Source organism: Elephas maximus, chromosome 1 (assembly GCF_024166365.1).
Source record: "Elephas maximus indicus isolate mEleMax1 chromosome 1, mEleMax1 primary haplotype, whole genome shotgun sequence".
Lineage (NCBI taxonomy): Eukaryota > Metazoa > Chordata > Mammalia > Proboscidea > Elephantidae > Elephas > Elephas maximus.
The window spans coordinates 60,083,332-60,101,229 of NC_064819.1; the positions used below are offsets into that span (position 1 = coordinate 60,083,332).

Consider the following 17,898-nt stretch of genomic DNA (forward strand, 5'->3'; position numbering starts at 1 on the left):
GACAAATCATGCCCCCATAAAATTTTTGATCTAACTAGAAGAAGCAAGATATACAAATGACATAGTCAGAAAACAATACAACACAGAACGAAATTTTAAAGCTCAGAAAATGTGGCCGAAGTAACATGGACAATGAAAACTCCAGGAATGAGTAGGTCAAACAGCCAGGCTGGGTTAGAGATAAGACTGGAGCTGGGGCCTTGAAGAGTATAAAACACTATATTGGATTTGGATAATGCAGAGGAAAAATAGCAGTGTTGCAAAATGGAATTGGGGATGATAATAACAGACTAAATGGCTGTTGACAGTCCAAATAGCTGGGCATTACAGTTTGGTGAAATATTCAACATTAAGCCTTCACTGGACAGCTTCCAAATTCTCTTAAGTATCTTTAGCTTTGGGGAGGATATGAGAAGTAGATGACACCATCTCTGACCTTCAGAAGCTTATTTTTTATTTGGAGATAAGAGATGGGAACATAAAAAAGTCATTGGAGAAGGTAAGTAAATAAGGATGCAAAGGGTGGAGATTCTGGAGAAGATGAATCTTGAGTTACTTCTTGGGAGGTCAATGGATGTGGTTGGGGTTTGAAAGCATGTGGGATAATTTGTGTCATCTGCACTAAGAGGAACATCTCAATATGCATATAAGGTAAGAATATGGATTATTCCTCTGTACTTGGGTCCTTATTAACTTTTTAACTATTTCCCTGCCACTTCTTTTAGTAAATGGAATAGTGGACAGGATGGTTAATTAAATGCTTGCCCATACAGATATGAACCCAGACTAGTGCCTGCTCATATTTGTGTCTGATGACTTGTCACCTCTACTTCTCTTATTCCCATCTTGTTCCTATTCTCCTGAGAGTGGATAACTGATCTGATCAAAAGAGCATAAAAGGTAAAATTAAGGAGCAATTTGAGACTGGACCCTGTTATTCACCATTCCTTCCAGCTAACCAGTTCCCCAGCCCCATGGGTTTTTGACATTCTAAGTATCTCTCAACCTGTTTTCTGTATGGTATTCCCTCTTCAACTTGATTGAGATTATCACCATTTCTCAACTCACTTATGCAAGAACATTGCAAGTGGCGTCTAGGTCTCACTGCCTCCAAGGTCTCTGTTCTCCAATCCTCAATTCTCTCTCTCCCAGTCAGAATTACCTTTCGAAAACACCCATCTGCTTTATAAGAAAAAAAAAAAATTTTTTTTTTTTTTTTTTTTTTTTATACCTCTAGTTAAAATCCTCCTAAGGTTCCTTTTAGCCTATAGGACAAAATCCAAACTCCTTTGCCTGGCATACAGAGACTTTCTGGAAGGTCCTGGCTCCTTCCTGCCTGTCAGTCTCATCTCTAGTCACTCCCAAACAAATATTGTGTCTCATCCATAACACGGCATGCTTCTTCAGGTCTCATTTATTTATTTATTTTATATATACTGGACAGTTGCTCTGCTTACGTCAAACTGCTGAACCCCTACTCATTCTTCAAAACCCGCTAATTTCTGATCACCTCAGCTCTGATTCCCTTTAGCATTGTTTCTATATTGCTGATACAGCGTTTTTTAGAGCTATTGCTATCGATTTTAAAGTGTATCTTTTCTACTGAGCTGTATGCTTCTTAACAAAGGACTTTTGGGCTTTCTCTGTATCTTCAGAGAAAGCCCAAAATAAAATCATTGTACCTAGTGAGGTGTTTTCCCTACCCCTTGACTCAAAGAGGTTAAGAGAAATGATCTGAACCTTTAAAATAATTGGGACAAAGAGTGAATTATACTTAGAGAAAACGTGAAAGAGGAAAAAGAAGGTAAAGATAACATATATGGCTTTGACAAGATGGCAGGGAAAGGGAATTCATCAGGAGATAATTTCCACAACAGGAAAGGCTTTCAACTGCTAAAAAGGCCAATCTATTTTCCTTTTCAGGGAAAACAACACCAATGTTATCCAAATCTTTCTGGAAATGAGCAAATTCCTTCTTTTCCCCTGCCCTCAGGCCTCAACAAGCAGACTACTTGTAAATTCATGGTAATTTGAAGTTGGTAGCCCAGCAGGGGAGTTCACAGGCCCAGCACTGAGAGGCCCAATCTTAGGGGCTAGCTAAGGGAACCAAGAAGAAACCCATCTTTGTTCTATTTTTTTTTTTTTTTTATTTGCCTAGGGAATGACAGATCTGACACTAAAACCCCAGAAAGCTGGTTAAAACCATAACAGTGTGGAGAAGTGGTGATCCTCAGTATACAGGTCATAATGATCAGAAAGTCTTTTGAAAACACCTCCTTATAACCTTATAACAATCACTTGGGTGGCCAATACTGAACTGTGAAATTGGGTCTGTTCTATTGGGTCATTCCCAGTAAATGTCACCTGCAAAGAAATTCTGCAATATTAAGGCATGGAAGGTATTTTCTGATTATGAAATGAACATAAGACAAGATTAGTTTATTTTAGAAAGCACTCAGATTTTTTTTAAAAACAGATAAGGTCATAACAAAAAGGAATTTTAAGAAGCCTTTAATATCCAACTTATGTTTACAGGATGCTTCCAAAGACCTTCCTGGTACTTAGCTAGGTAGATATTATATAATCCTCACCGCAAGATTTGAGTCTCACTGATTTGCAGATGAGAAAACTGACAAGTTCAGAGGCCAGGGGTACCTTTCCGGAAGTGGCCAACGGGTGATTTGAATCCAGCCATTTTACCCTCAGTTTCTGAGATCTTTCTAGACATCAGGACGATCTCTTCAAAACTAGCGCAAATAAAATCTAACGAATGTGTTACCCGAGTATTTGTACTTTTGAAGTAAACAGACCCTAATGAATGGGAAGAAGGATAAAATTTACAGGAATGAGTTATGAGGGAAGGCGTATCTCACTTTTCATTTATTCTGAAGGTGATTTAAAACGTTACTTCTCTAAAACCACAGTTGTAACAAGAAAATTAACGATTCAGAATGGCTATGTGAGACTTGACAAAGTTGTTAGTAAGGTGAAGGCTCAAAGACATACACCGGGGCCTGTTACTTCACTTATTTCAGCGATTAAGTAAGGGGGCTGCGGCGGGAAGGGGGCAGAGGGGGTACACGCAGGTAAAAAGCCAGCTCTCCCGGCTAACTCAGTTGATATTCCTGGCACTCGGTGTTCCAGATGCTTCCTTACATTTTGCATCTCTGGGTGGCTCAGTCTCCGTGTTTCACTTATTTTTACCTCAATGTTTCAGTCTCGCTCATGGACATATCCGACACAAATATGCCCGTAAAAGCAACAATCCCATTCAATCACTTTAAAGACGGCTCTTTTTTATATAGTAGTCAGCCGCCAGGCTTTCACTTTTGGCCACCACGGAAGCCCTTCTCGCTCGTCCGGTGGCGACACGTTCGCGAATGCCGGGCCGCGTGCCGAGCCGGGAGGTGACCTCGACACACGGTGATCCCGGCCACCCGGGATTGCCCACCCCCGCGCGTGGGGGCGTGTGCGGCTTCGGGGCGTCGACAGGAGGGTGGCGCGGGAAGAGGTGACCTCAGGCTACCCTGAAGGCAGACCGGAGTGGGCTCTGTGCGAATACGCGAGGCGGTGTCCTGAGGTGACACCGGCTGCATGGCACAAGCAGCAGGCGCCGCCGATCAACTAGTTCGCACCGAGGATTCCTCTTGGTGCCTGGCCCAGTCTGACTTAGGACGGGCTCCAACCTCTCAATGACACCGCCCCCCGTGCCGCCACGCTCCAAGGCCTTCCCGGGGGAAGCCTCCCGCCCCTCCCCGCGGCTCCGGGCGGCGCGCGCGCGCGATTCCTCGATTCCACAGGCGGTTCGAGCCTCGGGTGGGGGCGGGGCGCGCGGAGAGGGGGCTGGCAGCCTCCGGGGGAGGTGGGACCCGGGGGGGGCGGGGGCGAGCCGGCAAGGGGAGTTCCTCGCTCGCGGACCACACGCTCTGCGGGCCAATCCGGAGCCAGCCTCTAGCAGTGTCGCACGCGGGACACGTCCAAGCGTTTGTAGGCAGAGATGGTAGGGGGAGGGGACGGAGAGAAGGGAGAGGAATTGAGTGACAGGCTTGCGGGGCAGGCTGGGAATTGTAGTTCCCAGCTCCCGTGGCCATAGCCATTTTGTAGTCGGGGGACTACAACTTCCAGAAGATCAAGGGGATCATTCTAAGGTGCCCCGGGAATAGGCGGCTCTCCCCGGGGCCGGGCGTCCTGGGGCACTCATACCCAGCAGCCCGGCTGCAGGTAGAAGCGAAGGCAGTGGCGAGGTCTAGCGTCTGGCGGCTGGGGGGGGTGAGCGGCAAGCTAGGGAAAAGGGGTGAGGTGGAGCGACCGAGCGTGCCATGCATTGAGCTAGGGAGCTTCTCTCAATTCCACTCCAAGGCTCGGCGTGGGAGAGGTGCCGGGGGGCTTGCCTGGGCAGATTTTGTCGAGGCCTCTCGGTTGTCTAGTCGACGGGGCTGCGGGGGTCCTCTGGATTGGGCCAGGGACGATCGCCGCCGGGGTAGGCGGGCGCCTGGTGGCTCAGCTGTGGGAGTTTTCGGCTAGCGTCCGACGGGGAATTACCCGAGGAGCCCTAACTTGTATAAAAGCAGAGTCCATTTAAAGTTGGGCTGGATAGCCTCTCTCTCATTGGTTAGGGGGCTTGGAAAAAAGAGACTCGGCGAGCCCTCGCTGTGGTGCTGCCGCCGCCGCCGCCGCCGCTGGAGTTGACTCTTCTGCTCGCACTGCTGCTGCAGCACAAACGTGACTTCCAACATTTTTTATTTATCTTTCCCTTTTCTTTTCCAAGATGTAACTACAGATCAGATGCTAAAGACCTTCACGTTTCGCTGATGTAGTTTTTGGAGGAAAAAAGGGGGGAGTCAAGGGCGTCGGTTTTTTTTTTTGTGTGTTTCGGGGGAAATTTTCCATTATGAGTGTTTTACTAAAGTGAATTTTTTTTTTGTTTGCTTCGTTCCTCTTTGGCTTTTTTTGTTTTTTGTTTTTTTTTCCTTCCCAATTTCGGATTTATTTCAAGGCGAATCTGGCTTTGGGGGAAGAGGAAGAAAAGTCGGATTACAAGATCAACCACCACCAACAACAATAAAAACCACCAGGATATTTTTTTGCAAATTTCTGACGGCTTTAAATTCATGAAGCAATTGTCCTCTTTTGCAATCAGCATTTGGATCTCAGAATGAGCAAGGAAAGACCCAAGAGGAATATCATTCAGAAGAAATACGTAAGTGCTCTTAACAACACATCCTTTGACTTGCAGTTTTAAGCAATGGCTGTGAATGTCAAGTTTATAGATAATTCTGCAGCTGAAGGGTTTTAAATACAGCGTCCGATAAGGCTGTTTCTTCTCTGAAAGAGGGCTTTTCAGGGAAAGTCGTGTCTGCCTAGTTTGGTTGAAAAAACAGATTGGTATAGAGATACCTCAAGTGAATAAATTGACCTCGAATGACACAACCATAATCTAGTTTTAGATGAAAGGCAAGGGATTTTTGGTGGTGCTTGGGGGGTGGGGGAGGGCTGCGGTAATGTAACTAAACTGCATTCTCGGTCGAATTTGGCCTTATATTGCACTTTGTGTGCAGATGAGCCTCTGTTATTATTATTAATGTTATTTGGAAAATCGTGTAACACTAGTGTGTTGGAAGCTTTGTAAGTTGCAGTCGAGAGTCCGATTATGGCGATCTTGTTCCTCGTACTGGCACATCAAATTTAATGTATGGGGTCGTTTTGGCTTATCTGGTTCGCAGCGTAAACCAGTTGGGAATCATTACAGCGAATACGTTTGTTGGGATTGACTTTAATAATGGGGCTGGTTTTGTTTAAAAATTCATGGTTTCCAGTTTTAGAGGGAAAAAGACACTGGCTGTTAAGTATGTGTGTAAATGCATATGGGACTACAAATAATTTCTCCCAGTTGACTGGGCTTCTGAAGTTGGCTGGATATTCAGAGGCTGAAATGGTTTGGAATAGTTAAATTTGTTTTGTGCACAGTACGGCTACATTTTGATTGGCATGGGGAGTGTTTTTGTTTTGTGTGTAGTGGCCTTTTTTTTTTTTTTTTTTTAAAGTTTAGGGGGAGGGAGGAGAGGGGGACAGAGGGATTAACCAAATATGCGCTCGACTGATCAGTGATTGCTGCACGCTTTAAATGAAAGAACCCATTTTTAAAAAAGACCGAATGAACCTATATTAGGGATAATGCAACCTTATAAGAAAGTTTTATTTAACTCGAGTCGACAAATGGGTGTTCCTATTTTCCCTTTTTCGTAAGTGTTGGTGTAGTGGGAGATGACCTTTGGGGCACTGGTTTTGTAAGAAATATATTTAATGGAAAAGCTGAATGAATACCTCTTCTAGAGGGCTGACCCTAATGAAGACACTTAAACTGCAACTCTGAAAGAAATACCAGGTGAAATAATCAAGTCCAACTTAAAATGCTGTTCCATAAAAAATTTACGAATTAAAATACATCCGCATTGCAGAGGGCTGGCTAGAATGCAAGGGACTAGTTTAAACTCGGGCAGGATAAACTGCATGGAGACAGCCTTGCCTTTGAGCGTGGAAGCCTTCCCAGGGCACGTTCGTTGCGGATGCAGCCACAAAGCAAATTGGGCAGAACTTGGACAAGAACCACTCCCCACCCCACCCCACCCCGCCCCGGGTCTCTTTAAGTTGCAGAGCAGCGTGGAGTGGATTTTTTTTGTTGCCTGTCCGCGAGCGGTGCGGCCGCCGGAGTGTTCAGTCCGGGTGGCAGCCACCCCGTCAGTGGCGGCAGCCGCAGGAGGCAGAGCACGAGTTAACGCTCCGGGAGCGGAGCCCGTGTTCCCGACGTGCTCCAGCCGATCAGGAGGGAGGGGAAGGAGGGCGCGCGGGGGTCGATGCTGGCCGGGCCGGGGCTGACGGCCGCGCGGCCTGTAGGGGGCAGTCTCCGGGCTCCCGGCGGCAGCGCGAGGCAGGCGCCAGGCGCCCCGGGCCGGCTCGCGGGTGGGTGGGGTGCGGCGGGCGCCGGCCGCCTGGCGGAGCGCGGCCTGCACGGCTCGGGGAGGGGCGGGGGGCGGGGGCGGGGGCGTGCCGGGGAGGGGGCCGCGCCGCGCACAGCTGCCGCCGGTACCCCCTGCCGCGCGCACGGCCCAGCCTGACGGAGGCCCGGCCGGCTCTCCCAGCCCTACGCGCCGCCTCCAAGGCAGCCTTGAGAGCAACAGGTTAAGCTGGCGAGACGTCAGTGCGCCCCCTCCTTCTCTCCCCCGGCTCTTCCCCGCCTCCCGCCGGCGCCCCCTCCCTCCGCGCCCCGCGTCTCCCGGTTCCCCTACGCTCCCGGCCGCGTTCTGTTGTCATTGTGACGTCACAAAGGGACGGGCCGGGGTGGAACCTTCCCCCCTCCTCCTCCTCCTCCTCCTCCTCCTTCTCCGTGACGTCAAAAGTCGGGCGGGAGGTTCCAGGCGCGTCGGGGCCGCAAGGGGAGGAGGGAGCAGAGCGGAGGCGGGGGCTGCGGAGGAGCTGGGCGGCGGCGCGCTGCGACCGCGACTGTGACTGCCGCGTGGGAGGAGGAAGAGGATGCGCTGTGCCTCTGCCTTCCGCCCCGAAACGGTGTGCTTCCCTCCAGGTGAGCGTTGGGAGCCTTTCGTCCCAAAACCAGTGGCCCCAGACCTTCTCTGATGACATTTAGGAGGTGGGGAGCAGAGAGGAAACGCCTCCTTTCTGCAGAAACGTTTTGGCTTTCTCTGTTCCAGGTCTCCTGGTGGTGTTGCATTAATACTGTGGGAGTTGTGTTTCCTCACCAACGGTTTTCAAAGGAAGGACGTGAACTTCATTTGGGGAAAGCTTTGCTTTGTTGGGGGACAGATTCGGCCACCTTGTCATTGAGTCGGGTTTGGGGTGTCCTTGCAGGATGTGGCAGGGGATGCCTTTCAGGGTGACAGCACAGTAGGCTACCTGTCAGCTGTTGCACTTTTTTGGAAGCCTCTGGAGGGGGGCGCTCCTTCTTTGCTGGGCCAGATCTATGTCTAGTGAGGCTGGACTGAGGGAAGAGTTGTCATCGATAATTCTGTTTGAAAGATCTCTGGGCTCTAAGTCTCGGTTTTCTTGTCCTAGCTGTTGTTCAGAACGTATCACCTAGTGAGAGAGGCTAACATTACCTGCCTTTGCCACCTCATCAAGTCGTTGAGAAGATCAGTGAGATGACGTGAATGAAAGATATGAAACAGTCTTCTGTCTATATAAGGTGGTATTATTTACCTGAGCTGGGGGAAGGCATCACATTTTCTGCAGTTGGTCTCAGACGCCTTAGATGCCAGCGGATTTACTGTTTAGCAGAGCAGAGTTTAGGGTTTGAAACTGTAGACCCATAAGCTTTGAGAGAAACGATCGTTATATTTCATATTAAACGACATCCTTGAGAAACTCGTAAATTGCAGTGTAATCCTGTCTTAATTGTGCTGGGCACAAGTCCCGCTACAATACCTTAAATAATTGAAAACATTTGCATTCCAGAGTCCCAGTCTACTTGGACAGTGAAAACAGTTGCATGTTTTGCTCTGGGGGCACTTTCTGCCATTTCCATAACTCCATTCGTGGTTTATTCTTAGGGAGAATGTCAGCCAGGATATCCAGGCTTCAAAATCATTTGATATTTGATGCTTTTATAGCAGGTACGAGATGGAAACCAAATCAAAACAAAACAAAGCCAAAACATCTCTTCCACAAGACGTGGTTCATGCAGTTAATACGAGAACAAATTACCAGTTTGATTTCTAGGACAGCTCAAGTAGAACTTGTACCACTATGATGGAAGTTTTAAAGATCTAATTTTGTGATTTAAAAGGCAGTATGATTAAAAAACTGGAACAAGTTGCATTATAAGATTCAAAAGCAGGATTTACTATAATCGTAATTACATAAAATTGTAAAGAAGAAAAGTGAAAAGAGCTACACCAAAATAGAGTAGTTGAATTTATGAACCAGTCTCCTCCCCTCCTCCCATTTAACTCTCCAATCTGGTTTTTACAGTTCTAGGGGGACACATCTTACGAGTTACTTTCTCTTTTTCTCGGCTTTTGAGTCTGTTCATATGGCTTTCTTTGTGCTTACCTTTCTCTTTGTTATATAAATATAGGGCAGAGGCTATACAACAGCTATTGCTATGAAGAGTACAGAAAGAACACTATCAAGTGAAGAGGACAAAGTGCATCACTAAAAGGAAAAATAAATCGAAAATAGTCCAACCTTGATTATTCCTACCTGTCTTTTCTATAGGCTAATATGTGACTTTTGTGTCCCTATAGCCCTTGGCCCAAAAAGCCAAATAGAATTATTTGGTACTTAGAGAGTACAATGGTTGTTTCTCCTCTCATAGTAGGTTAAACCAATCCCTGTTGCTGGGCTAAGGGCTGTTGACTCACTTCCAAGTGCCTTGGAAATAACTCCAGTGTTAATCTTAATATATACCCTGCCCCAAAGGTTATTTAAACTCTCGGAAAAGAGAAAATCATTTCCTCTTTTCAGAGAAGACATTGAAGTCATATGAAGCCGAGGACATTAAACATTTTGTAAATACCAGGCTGGGCTGTTTTTCATCTAGTGGTTTGCCCTTGAAAGTGATGGTCTGAGACCCAGACTCCTGACTTGTTTATCTGAATGGTTAAAAGCTCTGCAGTGTAAAAGCAATTTAGTCTTGGAATTTGGCTTGTATTCTCATCTTTCTCAGTCTCCTTCAGGGTATGATAAGAATTCTCCTAACCAACCCACCAGCCATGTTGACGATTGAAAATCCAGCATGAAGCCCCAGGCCAGTGGGCCGCTCTGGGATGTGTCTCTGCCCTCCTTCGGCTCCCACCTGTAAAAGCTCTTTTGCTTGCCAAGTGTCAGCTACTTGTTCCCAAATCTGGTTATTCCAGTTGGACTTACTGTAATTACTCAAGTATTATATGAACCACTGAATGAGTGTGAAAGACATTTTCTATGAAACATTTAAGTTGAATATTTTGGGAAGACTTGATAAAAATGAATTTGTAAAAAATAAGGCTGTTAAAATTAGATGTGGGCCAGACATTTAAAAGGTTTGGAGGAAATCTGTAAGGATTCTGCACATGCATTGCTTTTTCCTTGATTCGCCTTTAAGAACCAAACTTCAGTTATGCTCAACTCGCTTCCCCAATAAACGAACGAACAAAGCCTAATGAGGAACACCAGAACTTACTAGAGTTGAGAAGACTCATAGAAATTACTGTACTCAGAAATAAAGACCGTGCGTCAAAAAGTTTACAACTAAAAAGTATATTTATATGTTTTAAGTTAAAATAAAATGTTAAGAAATGAATCTTTTTTTTTTTTTTAAATGGTGGCCTGTCTCATCAACTTTTTCCATGGATTAACCAATGTCTGGCCTCCATCACCTCTGATAAGAGCACTTGTACTGTGTTTAGCCTTAATCCCCAAATGTTAAACTACCCACTGGCCCAGGGCCCTCCAGTCGATTCCAACTCCATAGCGACCCTATAGGACGGAGTAGAACTGCCCCATAGAGTTTCCAAGGAGCGCCTGGCGGATTCGAACTGCCGACCCTTTGGTTAGCAGCCGTAGCACTTAACCACTAAGCCACCTGCTTAGCCTTAATCCCCAAATATTAAATTAGACTCCCTATTAGATGCATGCCACGTAGCCTTGGTAAATGATGGATCAGTTACGAGTGGTCCTACTGAGATGAGTTAAAAAAAAGTTGTACTATTGACTGGATGGCAGGTGGGCAGAAAGATTTTACACCTCACTCATGGAGGTGAGAAGCAGGTATCTTGTAATCCAGAAACTTAAATTATTTTGTCCTGTGAGATACTGCAAAAGGTCTGTAGCATTTAAAATCCTTAAGCCTACCTGTTAATGAAAACAATCTTGTTTTCATTTTCCAGATAACTGTTCTCATTTCTCTGACTTCCCAGAAAAGCGTTGATTCCTTTTCCAGGCCCCAGCCTTCATTTTCCTGGTTCTTTTTGTCCAGAAAAGGAGCCCTGGTGGCGCAGTGGCTAAAGTGATTGACTGCTAACTGAAAGGTCGGCAGTTCGAAACCACCAGTGGCTCCTGGGGAGGAAGATGTGGCAGTCTGCTTCGGTACAGATTTATAGCCTCAGAAACCTTATGAGGTCGCCATGAGTCACAATTGATTCAAGGGCAGCGGGTGAGTTTTGTCCATACAGGCTTTTGCATACTTGCCTTACCATTAGACACTTTTTTGATTCCAAGAGGTGGGAACAATGTTGAAATTGGTTTCCTAATATTATGGTTTAAGCATTGCTATTTATCTACATTTTTGGGATGGGGATTTTTTTTTTTTTTTTTTTGTGCTTTAAGTGAAAGTTTACAAACCAAGTCAGTTTCTCATATAAAAATTTATATATACCTTCCTATGCACTCCTAGCCGCTCTCCATCTGATGAGACAGCACACTCCTTTCCTCCACTATCTTTTCCTGTCCATTCGGCCAGCTTCTGACCCACTCTGCCTTGTCTTCTCCAGACATAAGCTGCCCACGTAGTCTCATGTGTCTGCTTGATCCAAGAAGCTCACTCTTCACTAGTATCAGTTTTGTCCCATACTCCAATCCAATCCCTGTCTGAAGAGTTGGCTTTGGGAACGGTTCCTGTCTTAGGCTAACAGAAGGTCTGCGGACTATGACCTCTGGGGTCCATCTAGTCTCAGTCAGACTATTAATGAATTTCTAAAAGAAGTTTTAATGAGAATTTTTATGAGAATTTGAGGTCTGCATCCCACTGCTCTCCTGCTCCCTCAGGGGTTGTCTGTCCTGTTCCCTTTCAGGGCAGTCATCCCTTGTAGCTGGGCACCATCTAGTTCTTCTGGTCTCAGGCTGATGTAGTCTCCAGTTTATGTGGCCTTTTCTGTCTGTTGGGCTTATAATTACCTTGTGTCTTTGGTGCTTTTTGTTCTCCTTTGCTCCAGGTAGACTGAGACCCAGTAATGCATCTTAGATGGCCCTTGCTAGCATTTAAGATCCCAGATGCCGCTCTCCAGAGTGGGATGCGGAACGTTTTCTAAATAGATTTTATTATGCCAGTTGACTTAGAAGTCCCCTGTAACCATGGTCCCCAAACCCCCGCCCCTGCTACGCTGGCTTTGGAAGCGTTCAGTTTATTCAGGAAACTTCTTTGCTTTTGGTTTAGTCCAGTTGTGCTGACCTCTTCTCTATTGTGTGTTGTCTTTGCTTTCACCCAGAATGGTTCTTATTTATTATCTAGTTAGTGAAAACCCCTCTCCCTCCTTTTCTTCCTCCCCATTCTCGTAACCATGAAAGAATATTTTCTTCTCTCAAACTATTTTTCAAGTTCTTATAATAGTGGTCTTGTACAATATTTGCCTTTTGCAACTGACTTATCTCACTCAATGTAATGCCTTCCAGATTGCATGTTATGAAATGCTTCACAGGTTCATCATTGTTCTTTATCGATACCTGGTATTCCATTGTGTAAATATACCATAACTTATTTGTTCATTCATCCATTGATGGTCACCTTGCTTGAACATGGGTGTGCCATATATCTGTTCGTGTAAAGGCTCTTATTTCTCTAGGATATATTCCAAGGAGTAGGATTGCTGGATTGTATGGTAGTTCTATTTCTAGCTTTTTAAGGAAGCATCAAATCGATTTCCAAAGTGGTTATACCATTTGACATTCCCACCAGCAGTGTATATGTGTTCCAGCCTCTGCACAACCTCTCCAGTATTTATTATTTTGTGTTTTTTGGATTAATGCCAACCTTGTTGGAGTGAGATGGTATCTCATTGTAGTTTTGCATTTTTCTCATGGCTGATGATCATGAGCATTTCCTCATGTAGCTGTTAGCTACCTGAATGTCTTCTTCAGTGAAGTGTCTGTTCATATCCTTTGGCCATTTTTTAATTGGGTTATTTGTCTTTTTGTAGTTGAGTTTTTTTAGGATGTAGATTTTAGAGATACAGACTCTGATTGGAAATGACAAAGCTAAAAACTTTCTCAGTCTGTAGGTAGTCTTTTTACTCTTTTGGTGAAGTCTTTGGAAGAGCATAGGTGTTTAATTTTTAGGAGCTCCCAGTTATCTAGTTTTTCTTCTGCGTTGTTAGTAATGTTTTGTATACTGTTTACACCATGCATTAGGACTTCTAGTGTTGTCCCTACTTTTTCTTCCATGATCTGTATTGTTTTAGATTTTATATTTAGGTCTTCGATCCACTTTGAGTTCGTTTTTGTGCATGGTGTGAGGTATGGGTCTTGTTTCATTTTTTTGCAGATGGATATCCAGTTACGCCAGGACCATTTTGTTAAAGAGACCGTCTTCCCCGTTTAACTGACTTTGGGCCTTTGTCAAATATCAGCTGCTCATATGTGGATGGATTTTCAGTTCTGTTCCATTGGTCTATGTATCTGTTGTTATACCAGTACCAGGCTGTTTGGGCTACTATGGCGGTATAATAGGTTCTAAAATCAGGTAGAGTGAGGCCTCCCACTGCGTTTTTCTTTTTCAGTAATGCTTTACTTATCTGAGGCATCTTTGCCTTCCATATGAAGTTGGTGGTTTGTTTCTGTATCTCATTAAAAAATGTCGTTGGAATTTGGATGGGAATTGCGTTGTATCTGTAGATGGCATTTGGTAGAATAGACATTTTAACAATGTTAAGTCTTCCTATCCAGGAGCAAGGTATGTTTTTCCACTTACGTAGGTCTCTCTCGGTTTCTTGCAGTACCGTCTTGTAGTTTTCTTTGTATAGGTCTTTTACATCTCTGCTAAGATTTACTGCTAACTATTTTATCTTCTTGGGGGCTACTGTAAATGGTATTGATTTGGTGATTTCCTCTTCAGTGTCCTTTTTGTTGGTGTAGAGGAATCCAGTTGATTTTTGTATGTTTATCTTGTATCCTGATGCTCTGCTGAATTCTATTAGTAGTTTTCTTGAGGATTCTTTAGGGTTTTCTATGTATAAGATCATGTCATCTTCAAATAGAGATACTTTACTTCTTCCTTACCAACCTGGATGCCCTTTATTTCTTTGTCTAGCCTAATTGCTCTGGCTAGGACCCCCAGCACAATGTTGAATAAGGGTGGTAAAGGGCATCCTTGTCTGGTTCCCGATCTCAAGGGAAATGTTTTCAGACCCTCTCCATTTAGGGTGATGTTGGTTGTTGGCTTTGTATAAATGTCCTTTATTATGTTGAGGAATTTTTCTTCTATTCCTCTTTTACTGACAATTTTTTTTTTTTTTATCATAAATGGGTGTTGAACTTGGTCAGATGCCTTTTCTGCATCAATTGATAAACTCGTTCTTTTATTTATTTATATGATGGATTACATTAATTGCTTTTCTCATGTTGAACCATCTCTGCATACCTGATGTGAATCCCACTTGGTCATGGTGAATTATTTTTTTAATATGTTGTTGAATTCTGTTGGCTAGAATTTTGTTGAGGATTTTTGCATCTAAGTTCATGAGAGATACAGGTCTGTAATTTTCTTTTGTGGTGTATTTACCTGGTTTTCATATCAGGGATATTCTGGTTTCATATAATGAGTTTGGGAGTATTGTATCCTTTGCTCTGCTCTGAAATACCTTTAGTAGTAGTGGTGTTAACCCTTCCCTGCAAGTTTGATAGAACTCTCCAGTGAAACCATCGGGGCCAGGGCTTTTTTTTTTGTTGAGAGTTTAATTACCTTTTTAATCTCCTTTTGTTATGGGTTTATTTAGTTGTTCTACCTCTGTTTGTGTTAGTTTAGGTACATAGTGTGTTTCTAGAAATTCATCCGTTTCTTCCAGGTTTTCAAATTTGTTATAGTACAATTTTTTGTAGTAGTCTGATATGCTTCTTTTAGTTTCATTTGGGTCTGTTGTGATATCGCTCATCTCATTTCTTATTCGAGTTATATATGCTTCTCCTGTTTTTACTTTCTTTTGTCCAATGGTTTATCAATTTTTAAAATTTTTTCAAAGAACCAGCTTTTGGTCTTGTTAACTCTTTTGATTGTTTTTCTGTCCTCTATTTCATTTAGTTCTGCTCTAATTTTTATTACTTGTTTTCTTCTGGTACCTGAGGGTTTCTTTTGTTGTTCTCTTTCTGTTTAAGTTGTAGGGATAATTCTTTGATCTTGGTCCTTTCTTATTTTTGTATGTGTGTATTAAAAAAAAAAAAATTATTTTATTTTATTTTATTTTATTTTATTTATTGATATAAATTGACCTGTGAGCACTGTTTTGACTGTGTCCCAAAGGTTCTGATAAGGAAATATTTTCATTCTCATTGAATTCTCTGAATTTCTTTATTCATCCTTGATGTCTTCTATAATACAGTTAGTTTTGAGCAGGGTATTGTTTAGTTTCCACGTGTTTGATTTCTTTTCCTTGCTTTTTCTGTTACTGATTTTTACTTTTGTGGCGTTACTAGTCAGAGAAGATGTTTTATAGTATTTCGATGTCTCGGATTCTGCTGAGGCTTGCTTTATGACCTAATATGTGGTCTATTCTAGAGAATGTTCCATGTGTGTTGGAAAAGAAAGTGTACTTGGCTGCTGTTGGGTGGAGTGTTCTGTATATGTCTATGACGTTGAGTTGGTTGTTCGTGGCATTTAGATCTTATGTGTCTTTATTGAGCTTCTTTCTGGATGCTGTGTCATTCACCGAAAGTGTCGTCGTGTATCTCACTTTTCAGTGCTGTTAGAGTTTGCTTTATGTATCTTGAAGCCCTGTCATTGGGTGCACAAATGTTTAATGTGGTTATATCCTCCTGGTGTATTGTCCCTTTAATCATTATATAGTGTCCTTCTTGTTCTTTGGGGTGGATTTACTTTAAAGTCTATTTTGTCGGAAATTAATATTGCTACTCCTGTTCTTTTTTGATTGTTTGCTTGATATATTTTTCTATCATTTGAGTTTTAGTTTGTGTTTCTAAGTCTAAGGTGTGTCTGTTGTAGGCAGCATATAGAAGGATCGTGTTTTTTTAATCCATTCTGCCTCACTCTGTCACTTGATTGGTGCATTTAGTCCATTTACATTCATTGTAATTATGGCTAGGTATGAGTTTAGTGCTCTCATTTTGATGTCTTTTTTTGTGTGTTGTTGACAGTTTCTTTTTCTCACTTAATGTTTTGTGCTGAGTAGTTTATATATTGTCTTTTCCTCTTATTTGTTGTAGTTGATTTTGTTTTTGCTGTCTAATTTTTTTCTTGTGTTTTATTTTAATGAGTAGGAGTATTAGTCTCTTTTCTGATTACCTTAGTATTTACCCCTCTTTTTCTAAGTGTAAACCTAACTTTTATTTTTTTATATTGCCTTGTCTTCCTTTCCATATGGAAGATCTATGACTACATTTCTTAGTCCCTGTTTATTGTTTTAATGTTGTTTTTTTTTACATAATGACATAATGATGTCACTATTACCCTGTCTTGAGTGGTTTTTTCAGTCTTGATGTATTTTGTGTTTTCCCCATCGGGGTTGACATCTGGTTGCCCTGTCCAGTGTGTTCTAGTCTGATATTATTGATTTTCTAACCAGAGAACTCCCTTTAGTATTTCTTGTAGTTTTGGTTTGGTTTTTACGAATTCTCTAAACTTCTGTTTATGTGGAAATGTCCTAATTTTGCCTTCATATTTGAGAGACAGTTTTGCTGGGTATATGATTCTTGGTTGGCAATATTTTTTCCTTCAGTGGTTTATATCAGTTATCTCACTGCCTTCTTGTCTGCATGGTTTCTGCTGACTCTCCTTTTTAGGTGACTTTTTGTTTATTCCTAGCTGCTCTTAAAATTCTTTTTATCTTTGGTTTTGGCAAGTTTGATTATAGTATGTCTTGGTGACTTTTAAGATCTACCTTTACGTGGAGTTCGATGAGCATCTTGGATAGATATCTTCTCATCTTTCACGAGATCAGGGAAGTTTTCTGCCAACAAATCTTCAACAATTCTATCTGTATTTTCTGTTATCCCTCCCTGTTCTGGTACTCCAATCACTTGTAGGTTATTTCTCTTGATAGAGTCCCACATGATTCTTAGGGTTTCTTTATTTTTTAAAAATTTTTTATCTGATTTTTCTTCGAATATATCGGTGCCAAGTTCTTTATCTTCAGCCTCACCAATTCTGCTTTGCACTTGGTCAGTTCTGCTCCTCTGATTTTCTGTTGAGTTGTCTAATTGTGTAATTTTATTGTTAATCTCAAGAGTTTCTGATTGGTGTCTGTGGGTTCTTGCAGCTTATTAAATTTTTCATTATGTTCCTGAATAACCTTTTTAATTTCTTTGACTGCTTTATCTGTGTGTTCCTTGGTTTGGTCTGCGTATTGCCTGATCTCCTTGATGTCTTGAAGAATTCTGTATGTTAATCTTTTGTGTTCTGCAGCTGTTAATTTCAGGAAGGTACCTTCATCCAGAAGATCCCTTGATTCTTGGTTTTGAGAGCTCGTTGAAGTGGTCATGGTCTGCTTCCTTACATGATTTGATATTGACTGTTCTCTCCGAGCCATCTATAAGTTATTGTATTAGTTTATATTTGCTTACTATATTCTTATTTCTTGCTTTGTTTTGTTTTGATATGTCCAGATAGGTTGCTTAGTGAGGTAGCTTGATTATTTTTGCCTTTGAAGCTCTAACGTCCTGTCACCAGATGGCTAGCAGTATTACCAGGTATATGAGCCTAGGAGTTCATTCACTTTTCTTGTATGGATTCACCTCAGGTGTCCAGGTCATGAAGTGTGTGGTACAGCTCTGTGTTTCAGCCTTAGAGGGGCAGGGGTGATTGGTGTAGGTACGGGTATCTGGTTGCAGCAGGGGGTCATGCTCTGAAGAAGACAGGGGCTGAGAACCGTCCCCTGAGTGCCTGTGAGGAAAGTGTACTTATTCCCTAGAGCGTACAGGTGGGTGGGTTCTCCAGACGGATGGACCATGGGCGCCCAGTGCTTTTGG

At 43.0% G+C, this 17,898-nt stretch overlaps 1 protein-coding gene across 3 annotated transcripts in view; it reads left to right on the forward strand.

Annotated features, from left to right (window-relative positions):
• The first annotated feature begins 4,079 nt into the window (after positions 1-4,079).
• JARID2 (jumonji and AT-rich interaction domain containing 2) overlaps positions 4,080-17,898 on the forward strand; it is a 317,022-nt gene continuing 303,203 nt past the window's right edge. For 2 of the 3 annotated variants that reach the window (XM_049884288.1, XM_049884305.1), the window contains exon 1: positions 4,080-5,200. In XM_049884288.1, coding sequence (XP_049740245.1) covers positions 5,156-5,200 — 45 coding nt within the window. In that variant the 5' untranslated portion in view covers positions 4,080-5,155. Of the gene's footprint in view, positions 5,201-7,183; positions 7,580-17,898 lie in introns of those variants that run through there. The other variant, XM_049884315.1, reaches the window with a different exon arrangement.